We start from the raw sequence: 27,962 nt of genomic DNA, 5'->3' as shown, positions 1-27,962 counted from the left end.
AGAGTTGTGTGAGCACCTCCAGTGATTGCGTGGCCACCCTGTCCTCACGCGCCCCTCTCTCCCCAGGCTGTGCTGTCAGACGATGGGGTGGGCACCTGGCTGGGAGAGCCAGACCCCCCAGAGGAACCCCTCACCTTACAAGCATCTGTTCCGCCTCACCAACTGCGGCTGGGCAACCTCCATCCTCACACCCCTTACCACATCCGGGTGGCGTGTGTCAGTAGCCAGGGCCCCTCACCCTGGACCCACTGGCTTCCTGTGGAGACACCGGAGGGAGGTAAGAAGGGGCTTGTGGCCAGGAGACGTCGCTCACTGCCCCACTGACCCTCGCGTACATCAGTATGATCCCCGGCATCTCCTCTCGCCCGTTTAACCCCTTCCTGCCTCGTCCCCGACTCCTCAGCATGGCACACTGGCATCTCTCCCCCGTGCTTCTGCTCACGGGAGGCCTGCACGAGGTGCCCACGTGCATGCCCTCTGTACCCTGGCCCTACTTCCTGGGAACAGGGGTGGGGGTCAGGAAGAGGTGGGGATGCCAGCTTCCCCTCTTCCCTGTCCTCCAGTGCCCCTGGGCCCTCCTGAGAACGTTAGCGCCATGCGGAATGGAAGCCAAGCCCTCGTGCATTGGCAGGAACCAAGGGCGCCCCTGCAGGGCACCCTGTTAGGGTACCGACTGGCCTATCGAGGTCAGGATACCCCCGAGGTGGGTGCTGCTGGCTAGGTTGGGGCGGAGTGGCTGTGGAGGAGCGAGGAGTGGTGGGGAGAAGATGACAGGACAGACATGGACAGTTGAGCGGGTTGGGTAGGACACCATCACACTGTGCTAGGAGGGCACATTGTGGGACGGTTAAAGGGGTCCGGGAGAGGGTTAGGGATGGCTATTTCTGAATCACGTACAAAGCGTTTCAGTAGACCTATATGTACCAGGACAGTTTTCCAGCAGATAGTGGCATAACATCTTGAGGAAGGGGTGCCTCTTCCTAATTGGCATCAAGGTACTATCTGAGCAAGCAGCACCCTGGGGTGGAGAGAGGGGGTGGGGAGTTAGAAGGGGATGGAGCGATGAGGGTGAAAAGATGAGAATTCAGTTCTTCAACACAAGTACCGTGTTCCACGCATCATGCTAGGACTTGAAGACGTGGGAGTGAATGAGACAAAGTCCCAGTCCTGGTGGAGCTGTTATTTTAGTGGGTGTAGAGATGGAGAATGGAAAGGAGAGGACGGGATGGGGGATGAGAAATGAAGGGTAGGAAGAGGTAGGGGATGAGGGACTGCAGATGAGGAGAGAGGAGAGGGCTTTGAGAACGATGGGGAGTTGAGGCTGAGGGTGAAGGCTCAAGCGTTAGGGGCTGGAGCTCTACTCTGATGCCACGTCTGGACGTCCTAGGTGCTAATGGATGTAGGGCTAAGGCGAGAAGTGACCTTGGAGCTGCGGGGAGACAGGTCTGTTCCCAACCTGACGGTGTGCGTGGCAGCCTACACCGCCGCTGGGGACGGACCCTGGAGCCTCCCTGTGCCCCTGGTGCTCTGGCGCCCAGGTAACTCCAAAGCCGTGCTCAGCCCCCTTCAACCTGCCCACAGGGACCTCGTCTCTCCCAGATGCCCGTGACTTGCTTGCTGTACCTTTGAGCATTACCCCAGTCTAGGCTCTGTTCCTACCTGGAACCTTACTGAGAGCCTCACTCCCTCAGCTGTGTCTCACCAGTCTTGCCCTCTCTGAGCATGTCCTCCCTCTGTCCTTTCTCCTCACAGGACAAGGACAGCCAATCCACCAGCTGGGTAAGGACTTCCGCCTCTTCTCCCTCCCTTCCCTCATTGTCGAGTGAGGACCCCATCACCACACACACTCTTTGCACATCCCTTTCGTATTTCTCAAACTCATCACTCTAATCCTCTGCTTCTTGGGTTTGTGTGGTCCTTGGTGGAGGTGGCTGGAATGACCCAGTGCATTGTAGGTACTCAGTGAATGGTGGATGGATGGATGGATGGATGGATGGATGGATGGATGGATGAATGGATCGGTAGTTGGGTAGATGAATCAATTAGTAGGTGGGTGGGTGGATGGATGGATAAATGAACAGACAGGTGAGTTATCCCCCTCATATCCATCCTTCTCAAATATTTCTCCAACAATTCTCAAACATTCCTCCTACACCCATTGTACCCTCCTAGCACTATTACAGCCCCTCTTGTAACTCAACCCACGTTCCTTACATGCCTTCCTGCATTTCTTTGCATACCTTTCCACACTAATCCCACCCTCCTTTCACGTTCATCCCATTATAACCCTTCATTCGTCACACGTGCCTCCCAAACCCAATGCACACCCACACTTCTCATTCACACACTCTGCATACTTTTTACACACTCACCGTACCTCCAACATTGCAAGCACTGTAAAACTTTCAGTCCACACGATCCCACATTCTGCAACTCTCCTTGCACACTCACTCGACACTCCTTACACGTTATTCCCTCACCCCAAGCCGATCCTAACCCATGTCCGCTTTCTGCACACACCCACACCAAACTCCTGGTACACTCAGCACATACCCATCCTCCGTTCCTTACACACTCACTCCCACCTTTTTGCACACCCCTTCCATTCATCCCGTGCTTCTCATCTTCCCTTCCCATGTCCTTTGCGCACTTGTTGCACACTCACCTCACATCCAAGTTACATCCTTACGAATACTGCTCTTCCTTGTATCTAAAACTCCTTGAATACTCCCTGAATCCTCACATATCCCAGTTCCTCCAGTACTTATCTGACACTCTTTACACACTCCTTTGCACACTATGGCCCTTTACACGTTTATTTTACTCTCATCCCTTGCTTTACGAAAACCCTTCCAGGGAATTCCCTGGCGGTCCAGTGGTTAAGACTCAGCACTTTCACTCCCAAGGGCCTGGGTTCGATCCTTGGTCGGAAACTAAGATCTCAGAAGGCGCAGGGAGGCCAAAAATAAAAATAAAAATAAAACCCGTCCATAGCCATCACACACTCCTCCTCAAAAATATTCCTTGGCCATTGGTCCCTGGAGCCTCAAACTCCTTGCATGTTCATTGCACATGCCTCGTGCACCTGTCCTACACGGTATGCGTTCTCTCCCCACTCATCTGTCTTCCACACCCAAGTCCCCCCTCCTTGCACGATCATCACACATATCACACACCCATAGACCACTTGAGATTTACTCACAACCATCCCGTGCTCACATTACATTGCACAGCCCACCTTGCACAGGTCTCTCACTCTCGTCCCACACTCCTTCCACACACATCACACAGTCCCCCAGTGTCCATCCCATTCTTTTTGTTAATATTTATTTATTTATTATTATTTATTTTTTTATCTTGGCTGCGCCAGGTCTTAGTTGCGGCATGCAGGATCTTTAGTTGAGGCGTGCGGGCTTTTTAGTTGCGGCATGCGGACTCTCTTAGTTGTGGCACGCATGTGGGATCTAGTTCCCTGACCAGGGACCGAACCCGGGCGCCCTGCATTGGGAGCGTGGAGTCTTATCGTCCACTGCACCACCAGGGAAGTCCCTATCCATCCCACTCTTAACTTACCATACTCATCCTACAAGTTTCACACTCTTCCTTGAACATCCACTCCTATCTATCGTATCCACTGCATGCCCTGTCCAGCCCAGCCCAGTCTCCCCAGATAGGGGAACGCACCTGTCACATGCCTCATCAAATATATCCACACCTGCCTCCTTTCAACATCACCCCCTTGGGGCTCAGGGAGCTGGAACCAAGACCTCAACCATGACCTGTCCTGCGTACCCCCTGACAGTGAGTGAACCCCCAGTCCCTGCCTTCTCATGGCCCTGGTGGTATGTACTGCTGGGAGCAGTGGTGGCTGCCGCCTGTGTCCTCATCCTGGCCCTGTTCCTCGTCCACCGGCGGAAGAAAGAGACCCGCTATGGGTGAGTGGGAGTCACGTGGGTTGGAAGGCCAACATGGACTGGGATGGAGGGGCCGGAGGTGGGGAGACCATGAGGAGGCTGGTGCAGGAGGAGAGGTTACCGAGAATCAGAATGAGGGCAAGCCTCTGGGGAGTGAATGGAAGGCAGAAAGCCATCCAAGAAGTGCTCAGCAAACACTGGAGGAGAGGGCAGGCAGGCCTGGGGGTGGGGATGGCGTTCGCTTTCACTGTTGGTGGAAGGAGGAGGTTCCACATTGTTCTGCCCTGCCCTCATCTCCTCTCTATTCCCCCCAGAGAGGTGTTCGAACCAACAATGGAGAGGGGCGAGCTGGTGGTCAGGTACCGTGTTCGCAAGTCCTACAGCCGTCGGACCACTGAAGCCACCTGTAAGTGAACCCCATGCCTCCCTGCCTGGGTTTGGGATAAGAAGTATAGAGCTTTGGGCCTGTTGGGCTTCTGCAGATGCATGAACCAAAAGTGTCTGAAGGCCTTGGAATACTAGGATGTTGGAACCACAGACCCTAAGAGCAACAGAATCGTGGAACCACACACCACCTTAGAATCAACCTTAGAATAACTGAATCTTAGACATAGTAGATCTTAGAAAGACCAAGCTTAGAGCCACAGGATCTCAGAACAACGTAATCATGATGATGATGATAAAGATGATGATGATGACCATGAAGAAGACGCTGCTGATGAGATGATTATGACGCTGATGATAACAGCCAACCCTAGCACTGCCTCTGTGACAGGTGCTGTTCTAAGTGCTCTACACAGGTCCCTTCATTTAATCCTCACAACAACCCAATGAGTTAGGTACGTTATCCCCCCGCCCCACTTCAAAGATGAGGAGGCTGCAGCATAGAGAGGTTAAGTAACTTGCTGGAGGCCACACAGCTTGTAAGCTGGAGAGTTGGGATTCAAACCCAGGCCGTTTTGCTCTCAAGTCCATCCTCTTACCTGCCTCTTGGAATTAAAGAATGTGAGAGAGGTAGAATAGATCTTGGCCGAAAGAATTATAATCCAGGACTATAGACCCTTAGGATCTTAAAAATCATAGAATCTTAGAACTATAGACACTCAGAGGATTGTAGCGTTATGGAGGGTCCCAGCTAAGCAGGGACCTCAGAGGCCATCCAGTCCAATCTCTTAATCTCTCCATTTGGAGAAACAGATCCAGAAAGAAAAGGGACAGAGTTAGGTATCTTCCTAGCACACAGTGAGAAGACCGCCAGGGCCCCAGGGAGACACCAGAAGGGGCTGGGAAAGACATTTATTGAAAAGGAGAAGGAAGAGGAAGTGACGGGGTCACAGCAATCTAACGGAATAACGTGCGGCGGCAGTTCTCAAAGTGTGACCTGAGTCCCCGGGAGTACCCGAGACCTTCGCAGGAGGTCCACGAGGTCAAAATTATTTTCATATTAACACCAAGACATCTTTTGCCCTTTGGCACTCTCATTCTCTCGCAAGCACTCCATGGAGTTTCCCAGAGGCTTCCTAATATGTGATGATGTCATCGTTCTGTTGATTGATTGAACATGTGCTTATGTATGCTTGTGTTTGGGAAATCTACCCGTGGGACTTCCCTGGCAGTGGCGGTCCAGTGGTTAAGACTCCGTTGCTTCCACTGCAGGGGGTGCGGGTTTGATTCCTGGACGGGGAACTAAGATCCTGTATGCTGTGCCACGAGGCCAAAAAAAAAAGAAAAAGAAAAAGAAAATCTTTCCGTTTTCATTTTGAACACAATAAATACTGGTGTATAGATGACCTACATAAAAGAAAGCTCTTTTCAGGCCTCAATAATTTTAAGAATGTGAAGGGGTCCTGAGGCCAATAAGTTGGAAAACGATTGCTACACAGCAGTGAAAATAATGGATCCGACTACACACGACAACTACATTACAATGATCTCATAGACATTGTGTTGAGTGAAAGAAGCCAGACACAAAAGAGAACATATGATGTGATTCCACGTTTATAACATCCCCAAACAGAAAAGACTCATCTGGGGTAGGAAAAGTCAGGGAAGTGGACTCCCCTGAGAGGGCAGGTCATGGTCTGTTCTTCACCTGGGTGCTAGTTACACTGTAGTGTTTGGTTTGTGAAAATCCACTGAGCTGCTCACTTATGATTTTTGCAGTTTATACTTCAATAAACAGTTAAGAAATATTTCTAACAACTGGTACGGCAGGACGCTAACCAATCAGGGTGCCCACTAGTGCAAGATTATGTGCCAGGCTCTAACCCTTTAGTTGCTGCTCTGGGGGAAGATTCAGGGGGGTTAGAGGAGAAGCTAGGGTGGGGCTGGGGGGGTGCTCTGGGCCATTAGCTAATTTTGAATGAATGCAGAAGTATTTCAGCATTTTAACGATGGGTATACAGGCATACCTCAGAGATGTGGTGGGTTTGATTCCAGACCACCACGATAAAGCAAATAATGCAATAAAGCAAGTCACACGCATTTTTGGCTTTTCCAGCGCATAGAAAAGTTATGTTTACACTATACTGCAGTCTACTAAGTGTGCAATAGCATTATATCTTTAAAAACGATGTACATACCTTAATTTTAAGTTGCTTTATTCCTGAAAAATGCCAACCACCATCCGAGCCTTCAGTGAATTGTAGTAGTAACATCAAAGATCACTGATCACGGGTCATCATAACAAATATAAAAATAATGAAAAGTTTTGAAATATTGCCAGAATGACCAAAATGTGACACGGAGACACGGGGCAAGCAAATGCTATTGGGAAAATGGCGCCGATAGACTCGCTCGACACAAGGTTGCCACGGGTCTTCAGTGTGTAAAAAACACAATATCTGCAAAGTGCAATAAAATGAGCACGCCTGTATCCCTATGGGCGAGCGTCGTCTGGGTGTCAGCCCCGCTCCATGGCTCTGTCTACCCCTACCTCCCATGCAGTGAACAGCCTGGGCATCAGTGAAGAGCTGAAGGAGAAGCTGCGGGATGTGATGGTGGACCGGCATAAGGTGGCCCTGGGGAAGACCCTGGGAGAAGGTGAGTCCCCCCTTTACACACACACACATCTCCCTGAACCATGAAGTTCTCCCCACCCCCGCCCAGCCACAGGAAATGCAGTCTCTACGACGCCCCCCTGAGGTCAGCATCTCTCTCTGGTCCCCCACAGGAGAGTTTGGAGCTGTGATGGAAGGCCAGCTCAACCAGGATGACTCCATCCTCAAGGTGGCTGTGAAGACGATGAAGAGTGAGTCTGTACATGCATGTGCACACATGTGGGATCCCCATCCCTTAATCTCAGGTCCCTTCCCTGTTCCCCTAAGGAAGCAGAAGAACAGGAAAGGTAACAGCAATTTAGCCCAACCACAGAACCTCAGTGTTTCCGGACAGGAAATGGAGTCCCTGCCAGGTCCTTCAACAGAGGGAACTTAATACAGGGAGATTACTCAAAGGTATAGGGAAAACTGAAGGAACAGCTGGGAGCAGTGAGACAATTAGCAACAGCACTATGTCACTTCCACCCCCAGGCCCGAAGGGCAGAGGCAGGAAGTGGTGTTACCAGAGCCCACAGCCAGAGCTCCCTGATGGGATTTAGGAATCACAGAGTTAGGGGCTACCTCGTGGGAGCTCGAAACACAGAGGAGACACAGCCACCGCCAAGGCAATACTGGAAGCAGAAAGAGAGAGGATGAAATGCCCTGACTTCTCCCCTCCACTCGCCCACCTGTCAATCTCCCATCGGTGCTTCCCATTGGCAGGCTCCAACAGGAAACAGCCGGAAAGGGAGCCTGGGAAATGTAGTTTTCAAAGGGCCCAGCCCCCTGTGATGCATAGCAGAGCAGGGTAAGGTCGAGAATGAGGCACACCTGGCTTCATCATTTACCCGCTGTGTGATCTCAGGTTAGTGACTATCCCTCTCCGAGCCTCCCATTCCTCATCTGGAGAAAAGGATCATAACGTCTCTACCTCCTAGGGTGTTGTGTGGCAAAGCACTTAATGCTGGGGTTGGCACATTGAACTCACAATTAATGTGGACTAAAACCCTATTATTTACATCATCAGAGAGGGTGGGAGCCAGTCCAGGTTCACACAGCACAGGAAGTCCAGGGCCAAGTCCTTTCCACATAGGGATGAAGCTTAGAGGGTCAGGCTGGAGGTAAGGGAGAAATGATCCTTTCAAAGTCACAGCGGCTAAAAGCTTGGGTTATGGAGTTATAACTCATTCCCTCATTCATTACTGAGTGCCTCTTGCATACCAGGTTATGTTCCTGACCTGGGTTTGAATCCCAGCTGTGTGACGCTGAGCAAGTCACTTTGCCTCTATGAGCCAGTGTCCTGAGTTGCAAAACAATGGGGACAATGGTAGGGATCCCAGGGCGGCTGCGACTGTGCTGGGAAGCAGCCTAGCACAGAGCTGCACATGGACCCCGGAGCCAGACTGCCTGCGTTTGAGCTCTGTCTAGTCCTCTTGCTAGCTGTGTGTGCCCTTAAGCAGGTTTCTTAACCATTCTGTGCATTGGTCTCCCCCATCTTTTTTTTTTTAATTTATTTATTTTTATTTTATTTATTTTTAGCTGCGCTGGGTCTTCGTTGCTGCACGCGGGCTTTCTCTAGTTGTGGCGAGCGGGGGCTACTCTTCGTAGTAGTGCGCGGGCTTCTCATTGCGGTGGCTACTCTTGTGGCAGAGCACGGGCTCTAGACACACGGGCTTCAGTAGTTGCGGCACGCTGACTCAGTAGTTGTGCCTCTCGGGCTCTAGAGCGCAGGCTCAGTAGTTGTGGTGCACGGCCCTAGTTGCTCCGCAGCAAGTGAGATCTTCCCGGACCAGGGCTTGAACCCACGTCCCCTGCACTGGCAGGCAGATCCGCTGCGCCACCAGGGAAGCCCCTCCCCATCTTTAAAATGGGGAAAGTAGGGCTTCCCTGGTGGCGCAGTGGTTGAGAGTCCGCCTGCCGATGCAGGGGACGCGGGTTCGTGCCCCGGTCCAGGAAGATCCCACATGCGGCGGAGCGGCTGGGCCCGTGAGCCATGGCCGCTGAGCCTGCGCGTCTGGAGCCTGTGCTCCGCAACGGGAGAGGCCACAACGATGAGAGGCCCGCGTACCGCAAAAAAAAAAAAAAAATGGGGAAAGTAATAGAAACTCCTCAGAGGATTAAATGAGTTAATAGATGTAGAGTGCTGAATACAGCACCTGGTACTTACAAATCACGTTTGATAAAGAAGAGGATGATGATGGTGATGAGGCCGAGGAGGAGGAGGGAAAGAGTCCTCCCTCCCCACCCCTCCTCCTCATACACCTTCCTCTCTCCCCCAAGTTGCCATCTGCACAAGGTCAGAGCTGGAGGATTTCCTGAGTGAAGCCGTCTGCATGAAAGAATTCGACCACCCCAACGTCATGAGGCTCATCGGTGAGGGAGGGCAGATTTAGGGGGTCGACAGGCCCCGTCTAGGCCGCAGCAGAGGGAAGACCCCTCCCTTGGGCACTGAGAAAAATCAAACCTCCAGGCTTCCTCCTCCCTGCTCCCTGAGAGTCAGCAAGTTCCCCCCTTCCTCTCTCCCTCAGCTTGGAATGTGACATCTGACCTTTCCCAGAAATAGCTGAGGTCCCCAGGAGGGCTGGAGAAACAACCCTGGGAACAGTGCTGGAAATGGCTTCTCTGAAGCTTGGTCCGTCACCCCCCTCCTCAACAATTTGGAGGCCAGACTTGAGGGGGAGGGAGAGACAGAGCTGAGAGATGGGGTGGCTTCCCCTTCTGCCCAACTCCAGTGACAGGGCTGCCTGGGGGCACTCAGGCGTCTGTTTCCAGGGTTCCGAACGAGAGGGCTTCCCGGCACCCGTGGTCATCTTACCTTTCATGAAACACGGAGACCTACACAGTTTCCTTCTCTATTCCCGGCTTGGGGACCAGCCAGTGGTGAGAGCATTTTATTGTCTGGCCCACAAGTGTTAATTGAGCACCTACCAGGTACCCAGAGCCGCTCAGACACTGGGAAGGCCAAGGTGACCAGGAGCCTGCTTGCATGGAGCTGTCTGCCAGTGGGGGGACCAGACAATAAATAAGTTAAACAAATAAGCAAGATAATTTAAGTGCTAGGAAGGAAATAGAGCAGGATGAGTGACAGGGAGGCCAGGCAGTTAATTTGGGTGAACAGGGAAGGTCTCGCTGAGGAGGGGAACTTGAAGGAGGAGGTGGGGAGATCTGGGAGAAAGCAGTCCCAGCAGAGGGCACAGCATGTGCAAAGGCTCAGAGGTGGGAACAAGCATGGCTTGTTTAAAGACCAGAAAGGGGGCTCCCTGCTGGAGCATACATCAAGGACAAGAACAATAGGAGATCAAGACAGAGGAAGGCAGGAGGGGATGACATAGGGCCGTATTAGAAAGGGGTGGGATTTAATTCTTGGGGCCCTGGGAGAGCATCGCAGGGCAGAGCTAGGAGAGAGGAAGGGAGGAGGGATAGATCTCGGGGACTCTTCTGACCCTCTACTCCCTCCTGCCCCGGCCCCCCCAGTTCTTGCCCACTCAGATGCTGGTGAAATTCATGGCAGACATTGCCAGTGGCATGGAGTATCTGAGTACCAAGAGATTCATACACCGGGACTTGGCCGCCAGGAACTGCATGTGAGTTTCCACCCTTCCAGGAATCCCCCCTCCTTCCGGGACACTGCCCCCCGCCCCACCCTCCTTCCCAGGATGGAAGAGGGCGCTAGAAACACACAGCCTTCAGGCAGGTCAGAGCTCAGGAGTGGAATAGAGAGGTGAGCAGGGAGGCTGGGGCCGGCTTTCTGGAGGAGGTGGGCCCTGAACCGAGATCCTGAAGGAGTACTGAGATGTGAAGAAAAGTGACAAGAGTGAGGGCTCGGTGGGTAGCATGTGGTGAGCAAAAGGGCAGAGGTGACCGATGAGGGTGGTGACATTTAAGCTTCATCTTTGTCCCCCTCCATGCTGAGTGTCTTACCTGGGGCTACCCTTGGGGAGGGGCCACACTGGGTAAAGAGACCACACCCCCTGCCAAGGGACAAGCAGAAAATAGGTCAGAACCAGGGCTAAAGTGAGGGTGAGGTGTGTGTATGTGTGTGTGTACACACAGGCTTAGAATATTAGTCTCATTACACTCTTGGACTCAGAAATAGGAGCTGGAGAATCAGAGAATCTTTGGGAATTCCCTGGTGGTCCAGTAGTTAGGACTCTGCACTATCAGTGCTGAGGACCCAGGTTCGATCCCTGGTCGGGGAGCTAAGATCCCACAAACCACGCAGCACGGCCCCCCAAAAAAGAGAATCAGAGAATCTTCTATAAGACATGCAAATTTTCACAAATGTCTTTATTCCCGCCACCCCCAGTTTTTTTTTTTTTTTTTGGCCATACTGCGAGGGCATGCGGGATCTTAGTTCCCGGACCAGGGATCGAACCCGTGCCCCCTGCAGTGGAAGTGCGGAGTCCTAACCACTGGACTGCCAGGGAATTCCACCCCCCCCAACTTTTTACTTTGAAAAATTCCAAATCTGCAGAAAAGTTGAAAGAATTGTGCAATGAACACCCATATCTCCTCCTTGTTGAGATGTTGCCACATTTGTCCTCTCTTCTCTTTCTCTCTCTCCCCTCAACCATTTGAAAGTAAGTTGCCAAGATGGTGACACTCCACCCCTAAATCTTCAGTAGGTATCTCCTAAAATCAGGACTTATGCCTAAACAACCACAATTCTGTTATCACACGTAAGAAGATTAACAATAATTCTGTAACACAACCTACTATCCAATCCATGTTCCAGTTCCTCCGATTGTCCTTCAAAATGTCTTTTCGGGATATTTTTTCCCCCAAAACCAGGATCTATGCAAAGTTCCCAGATTGCGTTTGGTTGTTGTACCCCTTGGTCCCTTTTAATCTAGAATTACCCTCCACCACCATTACCTGTGTATAGTTGGTTTTTTTTTTTGCGGTACGCGGGCCTCTCACTGCTGTGGCCTCTCCCGTTGCGGAGCACAGGCTCCGGACACGCAGGCTTAGCGGCCACGGCTCATGGGCCCAGCCGCTCAGCGGCATGTGGGATCTTTCCGGACCAGGACACGAACCAGTGTCCCCCGCATCGGCAGGCAGACTCTCAACCACTGCGCCACCAGGGAAGCCCTGTGTATAGTTTTGTGGCATATTCTTTTGGAAGAGATCAGGCCAGTTGTCTTGTAGGATGTCCCATGTATAAGATGTGTCTGTTTCCTTGTGGTGGCATTTGCCTTGTTCCTGTGTTCCCTTTATTTCCTATAAACTGGAAAGGAGGTCTAAAGGCATGAATAGACTCAGTCAAAATGGAAGTTCTTTTATTTCTGTAACGTGGGCTGATCCTCGTTAAGCCCACAATGTAACAGTGACACCAAAAATCAGGGCGGACAATCAATTGTTATGCACCCGTCACATTTTCTGTTAAGTTGTTAAAATATTAAAATACTTCCTTACCAGTTGGCAACTGGCCACTTCCCCAAGCTTCCCATGTGCTCCACAGCCACCAGCTTAGATGCCTGAGTATCACCCATCTCCACCCCCCACCCCCCAGACACAGCAGTTAAAGGTTAACTCCTAGCATATTAGGGGCCTCCGGGGTCTGTTCTGGTTGGTCATTACCCAAGTCCATCACCCTGGGTAGAAATAATCAATTCTTTTTTTAAAAATTAATTAATTAATATTTATTTTTGGCTGCGTTGGGTCTTCGTTGCTGCACGTGAGCCTCTCATTGCGGTGGCCTCTCTCATTCTGGAGCACGGGCTCTAGTCACGTGGGCTTCAGTAGTTGTGGCTTGCGGGCTCTAGGGTGCAGGCTCAGTAGTTGTGGTGCATGGGCTTAGTTGCTCCGCGGCATGTGGGATCTTCCCAGACCAGGGCTCGAACCCGTGTCTCCTGTATTGGCAGGTGGATTCTTAACCAGAGCCACCAGGGAAGTCCCCGAAATCATCAATTCTTTTTTTTTTTTTTGCGGTACGCAGGCCTCTCACTGCTGTGGCCTCTCCCGTTGCGGAGCACAGGCTGCGGACGCGCAGGCTCAGCGGCCATGGCTCACGGGCCCAGCCACTCCGCGGCATGTGGGATCTTCCCGGACCGGGGCACGAACCCATGTCCCCTGCATCAGCAGGCGGACTCTCAACCACTGCGCCACCAGGGAAGCCCATCAATTCTTAAAAAAACAGAATCCCAGATACTCAGATGCAAGAATCAGGGAATCTTCTATTTATATAAAGCACAAAAACAAGCACAAGTAATCCATGCTGCTAGAAGTGAAGATCTTGATCACCTAGGAGGGGTAGTTATACGCTAGGAAGGAAGGACCGGTAACCTTTCTTTCTCATTTTAAAAAATCGATGTCTATTCTACATACACTGAAATATGCACATTTTCTGCATGCAGTTCAATGAATGTTTACGTGTCTATAGACCCATGGAAACAACCACCACTAGATCAAGATAAAGAACATTTCTAGGCCCTTGGCAGGCTGTCACCTGCCCTTCCCAGTCACTGCCCCCAAGGGGTAACCACTATTCTGTACTTTTGTCCCCATCAACTTCTGTCACCTCTTCTTAAATGTCATGTAAGTGGAATCGCAATTTTGACTCCTTTGTGTCTAGCTTATTTTGCTCAGCATGAAGTTTTGAGATTAGTCCATGTCATTGTACGTATCAGTAGTTCTTTTTCTTTGCTGTGTGGTATTGCATTGCACAGATGCCCCACGATGTTCTGTTTCTTAATCTAGTTTCTGGTTACCTGGATGTGTTTATGAAAATTCAGTGAGCTCGGGCTTCCCTGGTGACGCAGTGGTTAAGGATCCGCCTGCCAATGCAGGGGACACGGGTTCAAGCCCTGGTCCAGGAAGATCCCACATGCCGCAGAACAACTAAGCCCGTGCGCCACAACCACTGAGCCTGTGCTCTAGAGCCCGCAAGCCACAACTACTGAGCCTGTGTGCCACAACTACTGAGCCCGTGCGCCACAACTACTGAGCCTGCACTCTGGAGCCCACAAGCCAAACTGCTGAAGCCCGTGCGCCTAGAGCCCGTGCTCAGCAACAAGAGAAGCCACTGCAATCAGAAGCCCGTGCACCACAACAAAGAGTAGCCCCCGCTCACTGCAGCTAGAGAAAGCCCGCGTGCAGCAACAAAGATCTAACTCAGCCAAAAATAAATAAATACATTTATTAAAAAAAAAATTCAGTGAGCTCTTCATTTAAGATTTGTGCATGTTTCTGTGTATATAGTATACTTCAAAAACACAGTTAAAAAAAAATCAGAGACTCCAACCCAAGGAGTCTAGGAAGGACCTTAGAATCTGGCAAAAAGCCAGATCTGGGAAGGCCCATAGCAGCCCTTTTCCCACCCACCTTTTACAGAGGGTATAAGAAGTAACACGGTTCCCTCCCAGTCTGGGGCAAGGCGGGGAAACTGATCCCCAGCCCCAAGCAGGACAGCCAGGGCAAGAGATGGAGACGTGTCTGAGAGTAAGGGCAGGCTTCCTGGTGGAGGGGGCTGATGCTGTGACCCCATTCCTCTCCCCAATCTGGTAGGCTGAACGAGAACATGTCGGTGTGTGTGGCGGACTTTGGGCTCTCCAAGAAGATCTACAACGGGGACTACTACCGCCAGGGACGCATCGCCAAGATGCCGGTCAAGTGGATCGCCATCGAGAGCCTGGCTGACCGCGTCTACACCAGCAAGAGCGATGTGGTACGTGCAACCCTGGCAGGAGTAGGGAGCAGGGGGAGGGCGTGGCCTGATCATCTCACACCAGACCTGGGCTCACAGGGACGTGAGGGCTTCCCTGCGCAGGGGTCCGCCGCAGGGACCACGTGTGGTGGGCATCTGTGAACGGTGGTGTGGACATGCTGGGGGTATGCATAGGCCCATGGGTGCATGGTGACAGGTTGCTACATGGGATATGTAGACAGTTTAGGTTGGGAGAGGCAGTGGTAAGTATATACATGTGTATAGCCAGGGTGTGGAGGGTGACCCGAGACCACGTGTCCGTGAAGCGTATAATTGTTTGCACGGGTGGGCAGGTCTATGTGTGCCCACAAGTTGCCTCCGTAAGTGTGTACCTGTACCAAAGTGTTTCTGTGAATAGCTGTGATGCACCCACAAAGATAGCTGTGAACACATAAGTGTGGGGACACCCATGAATCTGTATGTTGGGTGAGGGCATCTGTGCAGGAGAGACCCCCTAAGTTCTCCCCCTTCTACCCCACCACAGTGGTCCTTCGGGGTGACAATGTGGGAGATTGCCACTCGAGGCCAAACCCCATATCCAGGAGTGGAGAACAGCGAGATTTACGACTACCTGCGCCAGGGAAACCGCCTGAAGCAGCCTGTGGACTGTCTGGATGGATTGTGAGAACCCACAGGATCCCCTCCCCCCACCTCAGATTTTACACCCAAACTCTGAGCACCCCACATGGCCCTGACATCTCCAGGACCCCCTAAAACCACAGAATCCCTCAGACTGTTGAGGAACCCACCTGCCCCCTCACCCATGCTCCACAGAACCACCATTAGCCCATGAGGTATGAATTAGCAAAAGGTGCCCTTTCCTCCTTTGCTTTGTGTGTGGAATAGAGGCTAGAGCAGCACCCCTACCCTGGCCAGGTATCCGTGGGCGATGAATAATGACACGCCCCCACTCACAAAGAATTCTAATTCCTCCCAGACTCCTGGGTACCCACACTCCCCCCACGTGCTCTTCAACACGAGCCCTCCGCCAAACCCTTATAATGAGCTTCTCCAAACTCTCCAGGCTCCTCTGAGACGTTCCCAGAATCCTTTAGGGTGGTGCTTATCAAATTTTGCCATCCCATGGAACACACAGAGGAGAGCACCTTGGGGGTAAAGAGAAGATGTTGCTTGGATCGGGAGGGGAGAGCCCGGGGCTTCAGACTCTCCAGGTCCTCCTTGGGTGCTCCAAGAGCTGAGGGCAGTAAGAATAGCTAACATTTCTATAGAACTTACTAGAAGGTATGGTTTTAAGTGCTTTGCGTGCATTAAGTCATTTGGTCCTTACTACAGCCATACGAAGTGGGTTGGCACCCTTATTATTCCCATATGCAGATGAGGCCCACGTCAAGGGAAAATCATTTGCCAAAGGTTGCATAGCTGGTGTATTAGTTATCTATATCCCCCAAATCCAGTAGCTTAAAACAACAAGCATTTATTACCTCGCATGGTTTCTGAAGGTCAGGAGTCTGGGAACTGCTTAGCAGGGTAATTCTGGATCAGGGTTTCTAATGAGGTTACAGTCAAGATGTCAGCTGGGGCTGAAGCCATCTGAAGTTTGAGACTGGAAGATCTCTTGCAAGGTGGCTCACTCACATGGCTGTGGCAGAAGGCCTCGGTTCCTTGCCACGCGGACCCCTCTATAGCGCTGCTTGAGTTTTCTCATGACATGGCGGCTGGCCTCCCCCAGATGAGCGTTCCAAGAGAAAGAACAAGGAGGAATCCACAATACCTTTCCAACCTAGTCTCAGAATCACACACACTATCACTGCTGCCGAGTCAGAATCCAGTGACTAAATCCAACCCACGCTCAAGGGGAGGGAGGGTAGCCTCCATCTTTTGAAGGGAGGAATGGCACAGAATTTGAGTACGTATTTTATTTATTTATTTGTTTGTTTGTTTTTTTGTTTTTGGCCACGCCGTGTGGCATGCGGGATCTTAGTTCCCAGACCAGGGGCCGAACCCGTGCCCCCTGTAGTGAGAGCGCAGAGTCTTAACCACTGGACCGCCAGGGAAGTCCCTGAGTACATATTTTAAACCAATACAGCTTTCAGAGCTTTGATGCTATGGTCTGTTCTGGGGAACCACACTGGGAAGCTTTACTCTAGCAAACCCTCACTAGAACATCACCCCCTACCCAGAGAGATTTCCCAAGACTTTTTCCATTTCCTGAGTGTCTGTCCCAGGACCCACCTCAGAAACTCTTGAGAATTCCCAAGTCCCCATGGATCCCCCCGAACTGCTACAGTTCCCTCCCCTTCCTTGTAATACCCTCAGTCCTCTGAGTGTCCTAAAATGCCCCCAAACTCCCAGAATGCTCCCCTGTTCAGTCTCCCACTCCTCATTTTGCTACCCTAGGTATGCCCTGATGTCCCGGTGCTGGGAGCTAAACCCCCGAGACAGGCCGAGTTTTGCAGAGCTTCGGGAAGATCTGGAGAATACGCTGAAGGCCCTCCCTCCTGCCCAGGAGCCAGACGAAATCCTCTATGTCAACATGGATGAGGGTGGGGGTCATCCTGAACCACTTGGAGCTGCTGGAGGAGCTGAGCCCCCAACTCAGCCTGACCCCAAGGATTCCTGCAGCTGCCTCACTGCCGCTGAAGTCCATCCTGCTGGACGCTACGTCCTCTGCCCTTCTACAGCTCCTGGCCCCGCCCTGCCTGCTGACAGGAGCTCCCCAGCACCCCCAGGGCAGGAGGATGGTGCCTGAGACAACCCTCCACTCGGGACTCCCTCTCAGGACCCAAGCTAGGCACTGCCACTGGGGGACCCCCCCCTCACTTTCCCACTCCAGGCTTTACCCCCAACCTTAGCCCTCTCCTCCTACCCATTCCACTTCCATCCCAGACAGATCCTCTCCCTTTTCCACACCTTAGTGTCCCCATGTGTAAAAGGAAGGGATTGGGCTGCAATCCCTGAGGGTCCTCCCAGGTCTAACATTCCAAGATTCTAGATTCTAAGGTTTAAAGAGTCTAGATTCAGAGGTTCTAAGTTTCAAAGATGAGTCTGATTCTAAGGACCTGAAATTCCAAAGTCTCTAATTCTAAAGTGCTAAGGGTCTAGACATGGAAGTTCTAAGGCCTATATTCTAAGGCTGTGAGACTCTATGGCTCTAGACTTTTCTGGTTCTAAGAGTCTTGATAAAGCCCACAAGATTTTAGGTTCAAAAGCCCTAAGATTCTAATTCTAGGATCTAAGGCTCTATGATTCTAGATTTTATTTTTCTAGGGTTCTGAACCCCTAGGGTGTAAGATTCTACAATTGTAAAAATTCTACAGTTCTAGACATGGAGGTTCTAAGGTCTGATGTTCTAAAATTTGATGTTCCGAGCCTCATAGAGCATAATTTCTCTGGTTGTAAAACTCTAGATCATAAAGCTTCAAGATTTGATCTTCTCAAGTTCTAAGATTCTAATGCTGGTCAGTTATAGGTTCTAAGGCTTTATGATCCTCGAAACTTTTGTTATGAGATTCTGAATCCTAAAGATCTAAAATGCTAGAATCTGCAATTAGAAAGTTCTAAGAGTCTAAAGATGGAGGTTCTAAGGTCTAATGTTCTAAGATGCAATGTTCCAAGACCTAGTCTAAGAACCTAGATTCTCTGTGTCTAAGATTCCGGATCATATGCTTCAAGATTCTAGATTATTAAACTCTAAGATTCTAATGTTGTTCTGTTCTGTGTTCCAAGGCACTCTAGATCCTATTGGTCCAAGATTCCGGATCCTCAGCATCTATGGTATAAGATTCTACAGTTGGTGGTGACTAACCAGATGCCAAAGTTTTAATCATTTTTAACGTTAGACACCTTTAAGTTCTATGCTGCATTCTGTCTTTCTAGGATTTTAGTTAAGGAGCCAAGAATTCACAGTTCTAAGTCTTAAGATTCTAGGCACTATATTCTAAGATTCACATGTTGTAAGATTCTAAAAGTCTACAGGTCTAGAATTCTAAGATACAATTCCAAGGTTTTAAACTTATAGTTTTATCCTTTTGGGAATAGTTTTATCCTTCCCTTCTTAGCCACCTCTGCTTCCTCTTCCCCTCATGTGGGGTGTGCCCCCTCAAGCCTGTGCAATGCATTAAGGATGCCTCCTTTCCCCAAAGGACAAACTCCCTCCTTTGGGGCCATGCTGCCCCCCTGAGCCAGTCCCTTATGCCCCTGAACAGAGTGTGGACTCTGAAACCTCCAGAGGGGCTCAGATCACATAAAACTTTGTAACCATGCTTGTCTCCTCTTGTCTCCACTTAGTTGTCATATGGCCCCTCTCCCTGGCAACTCAGTTTCCTCAGTAAAAAGGAGGGTTTGGTGGGGTCTTGGAGTTCTCCCCTCACTAAAGAGGATAGAAATGAACATATACATAGACAAAAAGACAGGCAAACAAAAGCAGAATCACTGAAACCCCTAGTGAGGAATAGGCACATAGATATTCACAGGGTCACACAGAGACCCTACCCCTCTCCAAAGTAACAGACCCATGAATTAATGGACATACTCAAGCACACCTGGTCACAAATACAGAGACACAAATTCAGACACAGAGAAACACAAAATTACTCAGATACAAACACGTTTACAAACATGCACAGGCAGGCAGTCACCAGGAATAGGAAGAAACTAGAGTAACAGATACAGACACAAATACTCAGACATATAGAGTCCGTATAGGGCACTCACAGACCCAAACGTTCAGATTCACATAGAAACACAGGCACAGAGCACCTCCGATAATCACGAGCCCACAAATGGACTCCTGCCAAGGCAAGCCCACTGTGTTTTGCAAGCATCGCAGGCATAAGTTCCTGGGTGTGTCCAGCAGCAGATGGAGAAATCCTTGGCAGCGCCCGGACGCCCCCCGGTGGTGGCTCCTGCGAACCGAAAACAGTTCAATCCGGGCCACAAACTTTTTTAGAACAAATCATTGTGGGAAGCTGGGAGGAAAGAGGAAGTCGGACGTGGGCGAGGGGCGGGGTGTCTGGACTGGAACCTACGGGCCCACGTGAGTGTCTGTCCCGCTTCTGAGTGGGTGCTGTGTGTCTAGGTTTTGCCGTGGTGTAAGCTTGTAGTGTAACTGTCCTGTGTGTCTTTATCATTTGAAGCCCCCTGCCTCTGGCGACCTTAGTGGGCTCATCTACACCGAAGTTTGGTGTATTATCCCCTGAATTGATGCTTCTGATCCCACACACGCCATTTGTTTATCTGTATTGTGTGTGCGCCTTTGTCTAAGTAGAGGTTTTGTGTGGCTTTTGTGGGCTTTAGGTATGGCTCAGTGGGCAGCGGACGTTTGCATTGTGTATCTCGATAGTGTACCTTACAGAAGCTTTGTGTCTTTTGAGTTAGAGGCGACAGGTGGTGTAGTGTTAGACATTGTGAAACTCTGTGGAGTTTAGTAGAGTGAGGCTTAACTACGGACCTGTGTGTTTGAGCTTGTCAATATAGATACCGAAAAGGCGGATCTACTGAACAGCAGTTTAGAGGATGTGGAGTAGAGACCCTTGAAATTGTGGAGGTCTTTCCGGAGGGGAAGGCTCTATGATCGCGTGCAGAGTGCCCATTCCACGTAAGATACCAACCATAGAGAAAGACGGTAGCGCAGCTATAAAGAGGCGCCCCGTGAGATGTACTATCAAAGGGGAGAGAGTGTGATTCCCTTTACAACTTTTCTCCCGCTGTTAGTCTAGCCTCTATTTTCAAACCTTCAGGATTCTCTGAAGTCAAAGGGTTGCTTTTCATAAAGGCAACCGAGTTTCTTCCAGATTAAGAATAATTTATTTACTTAATCTCGATTTCGTATACTTCCCTCTACAGCAATATCCGTAAGGCCGACAGTAACCAGAATGGCCAATCTGGGTAGGTTTTCCTAAAACGATGCAACTGTACTAGCTTTAGTGAGATAAGACAGTAACTGAGATTGGTGGACAGACTGTTTTGAAACCGCCCTAACGGCAAGGGGCAGGTCCTTAATGAATTCATCTCTTTCCGGTTTCCTAAAGGCAATCGTGAAAGGGGGGCGGGGGTGTCTGCCGACCCTCCATTTGATTGGTTTCTAGTGGTTTTACCCGCTTGGACTCCTCTAGGGGCGGGAGATTTAGACCAATCAAGATATGTGTTACAGAGACAGTAGTCTGATGAAAGGACCGCACAGGAAAGGCCGTGGGGGGGGGTGGCCCCGCTCATTCTGAGATCTCATCACTGATTGGTCCAAATCTTTACTCCCTTTCCCTCATTTGACCCTACGGGAGCGGGCGCGCGGGCACTACCCAATCACCGCGCGCTCCTCCTCCCTCCTTTTCCCGCCCTCCCGCTTCGGTCCCAGTACCGACGTAGGCCAACGCTTCCTCCCCGGCAACTCCTAAGCCCTTTCATTGACGTTCTTTTGAAAGACGCGCTCTAATTGGCTGAGCTCCTGGGCCCGCGCCCATTGCCCTCATGCGATGGCCAATTGGCACCCGTGTTGCATCGCACGGGGCCACGGAGGAGGGGGGAGGCGGTGGCGGCGGCCATTTTGAGCCGCCGCCGCCGCCATTGGAGTGGGGGCCCCCCCCTTTCCCCCTTCGCCTCCTGACAGGAAAGGTTTAAGGGGGACTGAGCCCTGGGAGGCCGGGCCGGGCTCGGGGGCCGCCCCGGGGGCCCGGGCCATGGATGTACGCCGTCTGAAGGTGAACGAACTTCGCGAGGAACTGCAGCGCCGCGGCCTGGACACTCGCGGCCTCAAGGCCGAGCTTGCTGAGCGGCTGCAGGCGGCGCTGGAGGCCGAGGAGCCCGACGACGAGCGGGAGCTCGAGGCCGACGACGAACCGGGGCGAACCGGGCACAACAACGAGGAGGTCGAGACCGAGGGGGGCTCCGACCTGGAGGGGACCGCGCAGCCACCGCCGCCCGGGCTGCAGCCGCACCCGGAGCCCGGCGGCTACTCGGGGCCGGACGGACATTGTGAGAGTGCGCGGGGCGAGGGCCGGGGAGCCCGGAGTCCGGGCCGAGGAAGGGCTGTGGGACGCGGGATCCCGGCGCCTGAGGTCGGGGAGACGATCTGAGGATCGGGGGATCGCGCCATCCGCCGCTGAAAAGGATCTGGGGACAAGGCCCTTGGGACGACCGGAGGGTGGATCCTGGCGTTCGGTGCAGGGGAGATACTGGAGTGGGGGCTCTCGGTTTCGGAGATGAGGAAGGTCCGGGGGTGTAGAGGATTCCGGAGCCTAGGGCTCGGAAACCGGAAGCCGTGGTTTCTGGAGCCGGAGACAGTCGGAAGAACAGGAGGTTTTCTGTCGGCGGGCTGAGGAGGATCTTGGAAATGGTGATCTTAGGGTTTACAGCTGGGTAGGCTTGGGAGCCATGCTAGCCCAGTCTATGGGCTGGGCGTTGGGGGCCGTGTTTTCAGGGCTGGGAGAGTTTTGAGGATGGAGGGTCCTGGAGTTTGCTGCTGGATGGGGTACCGAGAATTCTTATGGGTTGCTTAAAATGGAGTGCTGGTGTCTGACCGGGGAGGGTCTGATGGACTGTGTGTTCTGGTGTTTGACTGGGGAGCACTTAGGGGATGTGGGAGACCACCACGTGATTGTACTAGGGGGGACTTCCATCTGGCTGAGGATGGCCTAGGGGACTCAGATCCGGGGCTGAAAGGCCAACCTTGAGGCATGGGGAACCTGGGCATTTGATGCTGGCAATCTGGGGGCCTTCTGGTTGACTTATAGAGGAGGTATATGGAACCTTGGTGTCCAGAAGCTGGTGGAGGAGAGAAGGATGCTTCACTGGGTGAGGGACCTGGAGGGCTAGAGCTGGGAAGGCTCTGAGAACAAATAACGCAGTGGCTACTGCTGAATGGTCTTAGATTAACAGTATGGGATGTTTGGAGAACAAGGGTAGCTGGGGGTGGGTGGGGTAGATAACAAGTAGATACTCGATGGAGTATCTAGGGGATAGAGGATCCTTGTGTCCAGCACAGGAGTGTGTAGCTGGTCTGTCAAATATAGGGGAGGAGAGAGTGTGTAGCACGTGGAGGGTGAAAGAAAACCTGTTGACTTGGCTGGGGACCTCAGGGTGGAGTAGGGGGGAGTGTTTCTGGGGCTGAGCATCTCCACAGGAGGGCTCCTTGGTCCCCAGAAGCAGTTATTTTTGTGCCCAGGGATTGGAGGGGCCTCAAGGGGTAGCTGGGAACCTGTGCATCAGCCAGAAGGTGTGACTCTGAAGGAGAGGGGATGGAGTAGATCTGTTACTTTCTGAAGGGAGGTGACCCCGGTATGGGAGGGACTAAATCTGGAGTTAGAAAAGGGTGGCTTTCTAGCAGGACAGGGATCGGAGAGGTTGAAGAGTAAGTAGAAAGGACTCTGGCGTTCAGAGTTTGTGTTATTTCTCTGAAAAGAGGGTATTCTCAGCCATAGGGCTAAGGAAATGGGGAGAGCAAGGGGGTCAGAGAAGAGACTGGATTTGGGGTTGGCATTGGGTATTTACTTGTTGAAGAGAGATGGAATCTCCTGGAGCAGGGCAATCTGAGGGTAGATTTGGGGTGGAGAGCGATTGTCTAGGACTCAGATGCTGGGAAAAGTACTTCCCATTGCAGAGACCTGTGAAGGAAGGAAGGAGTGGCCCAGTGTGCCTGCCTAGGGCAGGCGAGACCCTGGCAGGAATGCTAGGAAGAAGGGCCAATGGCTGGAGGTGGTTCCAAAGAAAAGTGCTGTGCTTTGGAGCATAGACTCTAGACTCAGATTTTGTCTTGGGCAAGTCACTTCACCTCTGTGAGCCCTGGTTCCCTTGTGTGTAAAATTGGGATAATAATAGTGTCCCCACCCCCCAGGGTTGTTATGAATGTGATTACGTTCATAAGGGGCTTAGCACTGGACCTGTCTATTATTAGGAGGTGGATGTTTTAGAGAGCGGAGAAGGGCCCCAGAACCATAGCTTCTCTGAGCAAGGCTTCCTCTGTGAGCACAGGAGATTCTCAGAAAGAGAGATGTGAGGCTTCCGTGGCGAGAAGAACACTGTGCTTGGAGCCTGGAAGAAAGAAAGTGGTTTGAAAGGGTCCCTTGTGTTCTAATTAAGGAGTTATTCTGTGTCTTCCTTTCTCCCCTACCCCTTACAACAAAATCCTTTGGGTCCCTTTTTATGCCCCCCTCCAACCCTTCCTTCAACCCTGGTAAACAGACCTGTAGCAGACCACGTGATCTGTGACTTTCCTCCCTTTGGCCGCACCTGGTTTGTGCCCAGATATATTTGTCCTCTGAGAAAGGATCCAATCAGTTAGCAAGCAGCAGAGTAGTCTGCCCTTCCCTGTGGTTCTGCCTCACTAGTCCTGGCACAGCCACTAGTAGGGCTCTGGAGGCACCTAGCAAAGCTTGCCCCTGGGGTGGAGAACCTGCTTACTACTAACCCTAGGTTTCCAGAGTTCCCTCTGGATTTGCCTACAAGGTTCTTGAGGGAGTTTCAGGTTTTAGTTCCACCTCTGAGCTCTCACATGTGTCATCCCAACCCCAGGAATGTTTTCTCCGTTCTCGTCACTGAATTATCATCACCTATGTATCCTTTGAGTCAAGGCTTATCTCTTACTTTCCGGGTCCCTGATCTTAGCCCCTGGTACTTCTTCATAGCCCTTAACCCAATCATAATTTTTGTGCTTACGTATTTGTTTAACGTGTGTCTGTCTTACTAAACTGAAGGTTTTAGTGGGGCAAGCTTATTCTCAGCTGTATCCCAGCATCTGGTATGTAGTATGTACTCCATAAATAGTTGATGTTATTATTCTTTTTCCTTTCTTTCTTTCTTTCTTTCTTCCTTTCTTCCTTTCTTCTTTTCTTTCTTCCTTCCTTCCTTTCTTTCTTCCTTCCTTTCTTCCTTCCTCTCTTCCTTCCTTTCTTTCTTTCCTTTCTTTCTTCCTTCCTTTCTTCCTTCCTCTCTTCCTTCCTTTCTTTCTTTCCTTTCTTTCCTTTCTTTCTTTCTTTCTTCCTTCCTTTCTTTCTTTCTTTCTTTCTTTCTTGTTTTTTTGGCTGTGCCGCATAGTTTGCGGGATCTTAGTTCCCCAACCAGGGATTGAACCCTGGCCCTGGCAGTGAAAGTGCCGAGTCCTAAACACTGGACCTCCAGGGAATTCCCTGATATTGTTATTCTTGCCACCCTTCAGTTGAGTTGGTCCTGGACCCACAAGACACCTTCCTGGAACCCTTCCCACCTAACTCCAAATATTTTAGGATTTATCCCTAATGAGTCTGAAGGCCACTATTATCATGACTCCTGTTTTCTTAACAGTTCCTTTCCTTCCTCCCCCATTTCCTCTTCAACTGAGATGGTTACCCCTGGTCTTTACAGTTATTGCAGGGTGGAAGTGATTCTTAAAGAGGGTTGGCTATGCAGGTGGGAATAGTGAATTGGGTCGGACAGAGGACTGGTTTGTGCTCTGAACAGTTTTTAAGGTTGTACCCTAAAGGTAACTCTCTAAGCATTATACCACATCAGAGAACAGCTAGGCTGGTAATTTTTAAACTGTGCTCCATGGAATCCCAGGTGTCTGTGGAGTTACCCCCCACCCTAGTGGGGACTTAGAGGGTGAGGTCAAGCTGGACCCCTTCTCTGACTCTCCCATCTCCTTGCTTCAACCAGAGCAGTTCTGCTTCATTTGGTTTTGTATGTTGGGATTCTGTAGAACCCAATCACAGATAGATCTCCAACCTTTTGAGGGGTAAGAAAGCATGTCCTCAGGCAGCTGGGGCCCCTGATTTCCCAGGTGGGTTTCCATCTGAGGGTGTTATCACACCTTTTAGCCTCTGGCAGACTAATTGTCCCCAGTGGGGATGGTGTCGTTTTGCATTAAAAAGCTACCTCTAGTCCCAAGAAACACCCTTCTAACTGGCCATTTTTTGTTTTAAGATGTCATGGACAATATTACCATGCAGAACCAATTCTATGAGACACAGGTCATCAAGAAAGAGAACGAGTCAGGCTACGAGAGGAGAACGCTGGAAATGGACCAGCAGCAGCAGGCCTATCGCCCAGGTAGGAAAACGCACATGATCTCTCTCTCTTGAAGGAAATAGAATCTATGTGTGGGTAGCCCTTACCTTCTGCCTAGTGCCTATCTTCCCAGAGACTTTGCATCTTTCTCTTGGGCATTCCACTTGGGCTTTGTCACTCTGGCAAGGTCTTTTTGAAGGAAAGAACTTAGTCCCACTCCCAAGTGTTAGGAGAGGGGAGTCTTCAAGGTATGTTTTCAGATGTTAGTACCAACATCCTAGAGAGTTGAGACCTAGAGGCCAGTATTTGAGTCTTACTTAGAATCTTAGAATGTGGAAGCCAGAAAGGACCTTCTAAATCTAGTCCAGTGTTTCCCATGTTCTGAAGAATATCTTTCCAGGAGATATTATTAGGGACTTCTCAGGAAAAGGTTCCTTGGACAAACACATCTGAAAAATGGAGCGTATTCTATACCGCCTCTGGGAGAGTCACTGTGCTCATTAGAGCATTAAAGATGCTGAGAAGTCCTGGATTGGGGAAAGCTCTGTGTCACATTGTTTAAACCCAGGATTTCCCAAACATGTAAATGTGTCTTTGTAGAAAAAAGTTCCCTGTAGTGCCAGTTTGGGAAACACAATTGTAATGTAGCTGTCTCCCAATTTTACAGATGGGGGAGGTGGCAGGGCCGGGGCTGGAACCAGGAAACTGGCTTCTGGGCCATTGCTCTTGGTCAGTAAGCAGCACTCCTCACCAGTAGTGTCCTAGTATTGGGGAAGCAGAGTCCTACCGTTGAGTAATGACAGAGCCAGGACTGGCTCCCACTCTTGTGCTCCTTTCACTGTGCTGTGGCCCCAGTGCCTTTTCTTAGTGAATCTAGCTGGTTCTGATTCCATTCTGGTTCATCCACAAAGTGAAATCCGCAGACATTTCTTGTGGGTGGCTCAGGATTTTAATGAATGTAGGTTAAACCGTAGATTTGTGTCAGGCTCTGTGAGACTTGTGGGATCATTTGGCCCAAGGAGAGTATTTTCCGTGCAGACATTTATCAAGGCCTCCTGTGAGCCCAGCTCTGTGCTGGGAACCATGGAAGTTCTCTTCAGGTGAGTGAGCACCATCTCTGCCCTAGCAAGCGAGGAGCCTTCTCTGAGAGGTTTGGTCTGCATGCCAAAGCCAGGGAGTGACCCAAGGTGGTCTTGAGTTGAATGCTGAAGTGTGTAGATGTGAGTGATCCACGGCATCCGTAGATGCTGTGAGAGAGGCGAGGCTAGACTGAGTCCACGGGTTTCTCTAGATGAGGCCAGACTGAATCCACGGGTTTCTCTAGATGAGACTAGACTGAGTCCACGGGTTTCTCTTGGTAGGCACGGATTCTTGAAGTCTGCCCGAGACTGGGATTTCCTGTGGTCCACAGCATGTCATCCCATCCTGACTTCCTATTTGTGGTGTGACTTAATGAGGCCATCACACCTGTGGGCTGGCTTAACTGCAGACCCTCCCTTCTGGAATGATTCTGGGCTTTGTCATAGAGTGATTAAAGCCGGTAGAGTTAGCTGTGGGACCACAACGCTGTTGAATTGACTTTCTCCCCTCCATTGTTAGACTGAAGAAACTTTGTAAGAATTGAAGTGAAGAGATTCTTAGGGAGGAGAAATTAGAGAATGTGGAACTGTGGAATCTTAGAAGTTTTGGGGGCTCCCTCCCACTTGGTGCAGGCCAAGGTAGCTGCCAACTTTCATGGGGCCTTTGGCAAGATAGCCAAGGCAGTCATTCGCCTTTAGGTAGGCCCTTAGCGAGCTTGTCCTTGTTTAGTGCTGAAGTCCCCTCTCCCTCCCCACGAAGCCTGAGAGTTATCTGACTGACATCTGTTACCCCATCAACTGCTGGTGCTGATGTGCCTGGATGGCCATCCCCAGCCTCCCTTTATTCTAGCCCTGTTCTCCAGGACAGCCGTCTTGGCTCCCTCAGCAGGCTTCTGTTGAACTCAGCAAGCTGCCTGTGCCCAGACCTCATCACCATAGTCAGGATCCTTCCAGTATCTCCTGAGGTAAAGGGGACAAGAAAAGTGATAGCTGAGGAGTTTCTGAGTGTCTTGACCATCTGGATTTGTCCTGACAGTAGAAGTGAAGACAGAGATGAAGCAAGAAGCACCCACCAGCTTCCTCCCGCCCGAAGCATCTCAACTCAAACCAGACAGACAGCAGTTCCAGAGTCGCAAGAGGCCTTACGAAGAAAACCGGGGACGGGGGTATTTCGAGCACCGAGAGGATAGGAGGTGGGTCTGTGAGGCAGTGGTCACCCTTTTTCCGGTAGGTTTCTATGTCTGTAGCCTGGTGCCCACTGGGACCTTCGTACTAGCCCGGAGGGGCAGAG

At 51.0% G+C, this 27,962-nt stretch overlaps 2 protein-coding genes and 1 non-coding gene across 16 annotated transcripts in view; all 3 read left to right on the top strand.

Annotated features, from left to right (window-relative positions):
• Positions 1–18,880, top strand: part of AXL (AXL receptor tyrosine kinase) — a 30,855-nt gene extending 11,975 nt beyond the window's left edge. For 3 of the 5 annotated variants that reach the window (XM_067721277.1, XM_067721275.1, XM_067721278.1), the window contains 14 exons: positions 67–277; positions 564–703; positions 1,388–1,538; positions 1,753–1,779; positions 3,803–3,935; positions 4,229–4,320; positions 6,861–6,956; positions 7,087–7,164; positions 9,233–9,325; positions 9,711–9,832; positions 10,427–10,536; positions 14,459–14,618; positions 15,142–15,278; positions 17,016–18,880. In XM_067721277.1, coding sequence (XP_067577378.1) covers positions 67–277; positions 564–703; positions 1,388–1,538; positions 1,753–1,779; positions 3,803–3,935; positions 4,229–4,320; positions 6,861–6,956; positions 7,087–7,164; positions 9,233–9,325; positions 9,711–9,832; positions 10,427–10,536; positions 14,459–14,618; positions 15,142–15,278; positions 17,016–17,367 — 1,902 coding nt within the window. In that variant the 3' untranslated portion in view covers positions 17,368–18,880. Of the gene's footprint in view, positions 1–66; positions 278–563; positions 704–1,387; positions 1,539–1,752; positions 1,780–3,802; positions 3,936–4,228; positions 4,321–6,860; positions 6,957–7,086; positions 7,165–9,232; positions 9,326–9,710; positions 9,833–10,426; positions 10,537–13,651; positions 14,105–14,458; positions 14,619–15,141; positions 15,279–17,015 lie in introns of those variants that run through there. The other 2 variants (XM_067721276.1, XM_067721279.1) reach the window with 2 other exon arrangements.
• On the top strand, positions 11,079–11,151 carry TRNAD-AUC (transfer RNA aspartic acid (anticodon AUC)). Its single transcript has one exon. It is a non-coding gene; the product is annotated as a tRNA-Asp (tRNA).
• A 622-nt stretch (positions 18,881–19,502) lies between the features above and the next one.
• HNRNPUL1 (heterogeneous nuclear ribonucleoprotein U like 1) overlaps positions 19,503–27,962 on the top strand; it is a 36,503-nt gene continuing 28,043 nt past the window's right edge. Inside the window, exons 1-3 of one of the 10 annotated variants that reach the window (XM_067721282.1) lie at positions 19,503–19,653; positions 25,509–25,634; positions 27,708–27,864. In XM_067721282.1, coding sequence (XP_067577383.1) covers positions 25,514–25,634; positions 27,708–27,864 — 278 coding nt within the window. In that variant the 5' untranslated portion in view covers positions 19,503–19,653; positions 25,509–25,513. Of the gene's footprint in view, positions 19,654–21,134; positions 21,588–21,677; positions 21,972–25,508; positions 25,635–27,707; positions 27,865–27,962 lie in introns of those variants that run through there. The other 9 variants (XM_067721286.1, XM_067721280.1, XM_067721281.1 and 6 more) reach the window with 9 other exon arrangements.

The sequence above is a fragment of the Pseudorca crassidens genome, chromosome 20 (assembly GCF_039906515.1).
Source record: "Pseudorca crassidens isolate mPseCra1 chromosome 20, mPseCra1.hap1, whole genome shotgun sequence".
In the NCBI taxonomy this organism is placed as follows: Eukaryota; Metazoa; Chordata; class Mammalia; order Artiodactyla; family Delphinidae; genus Pseudorca; species Pseudorca crassidens.
The sequence above is the reverse complement of the archived record's forward strand: the minus strand, read 5'-3'. Positions and strand labels throughout refer to the sequence as shown.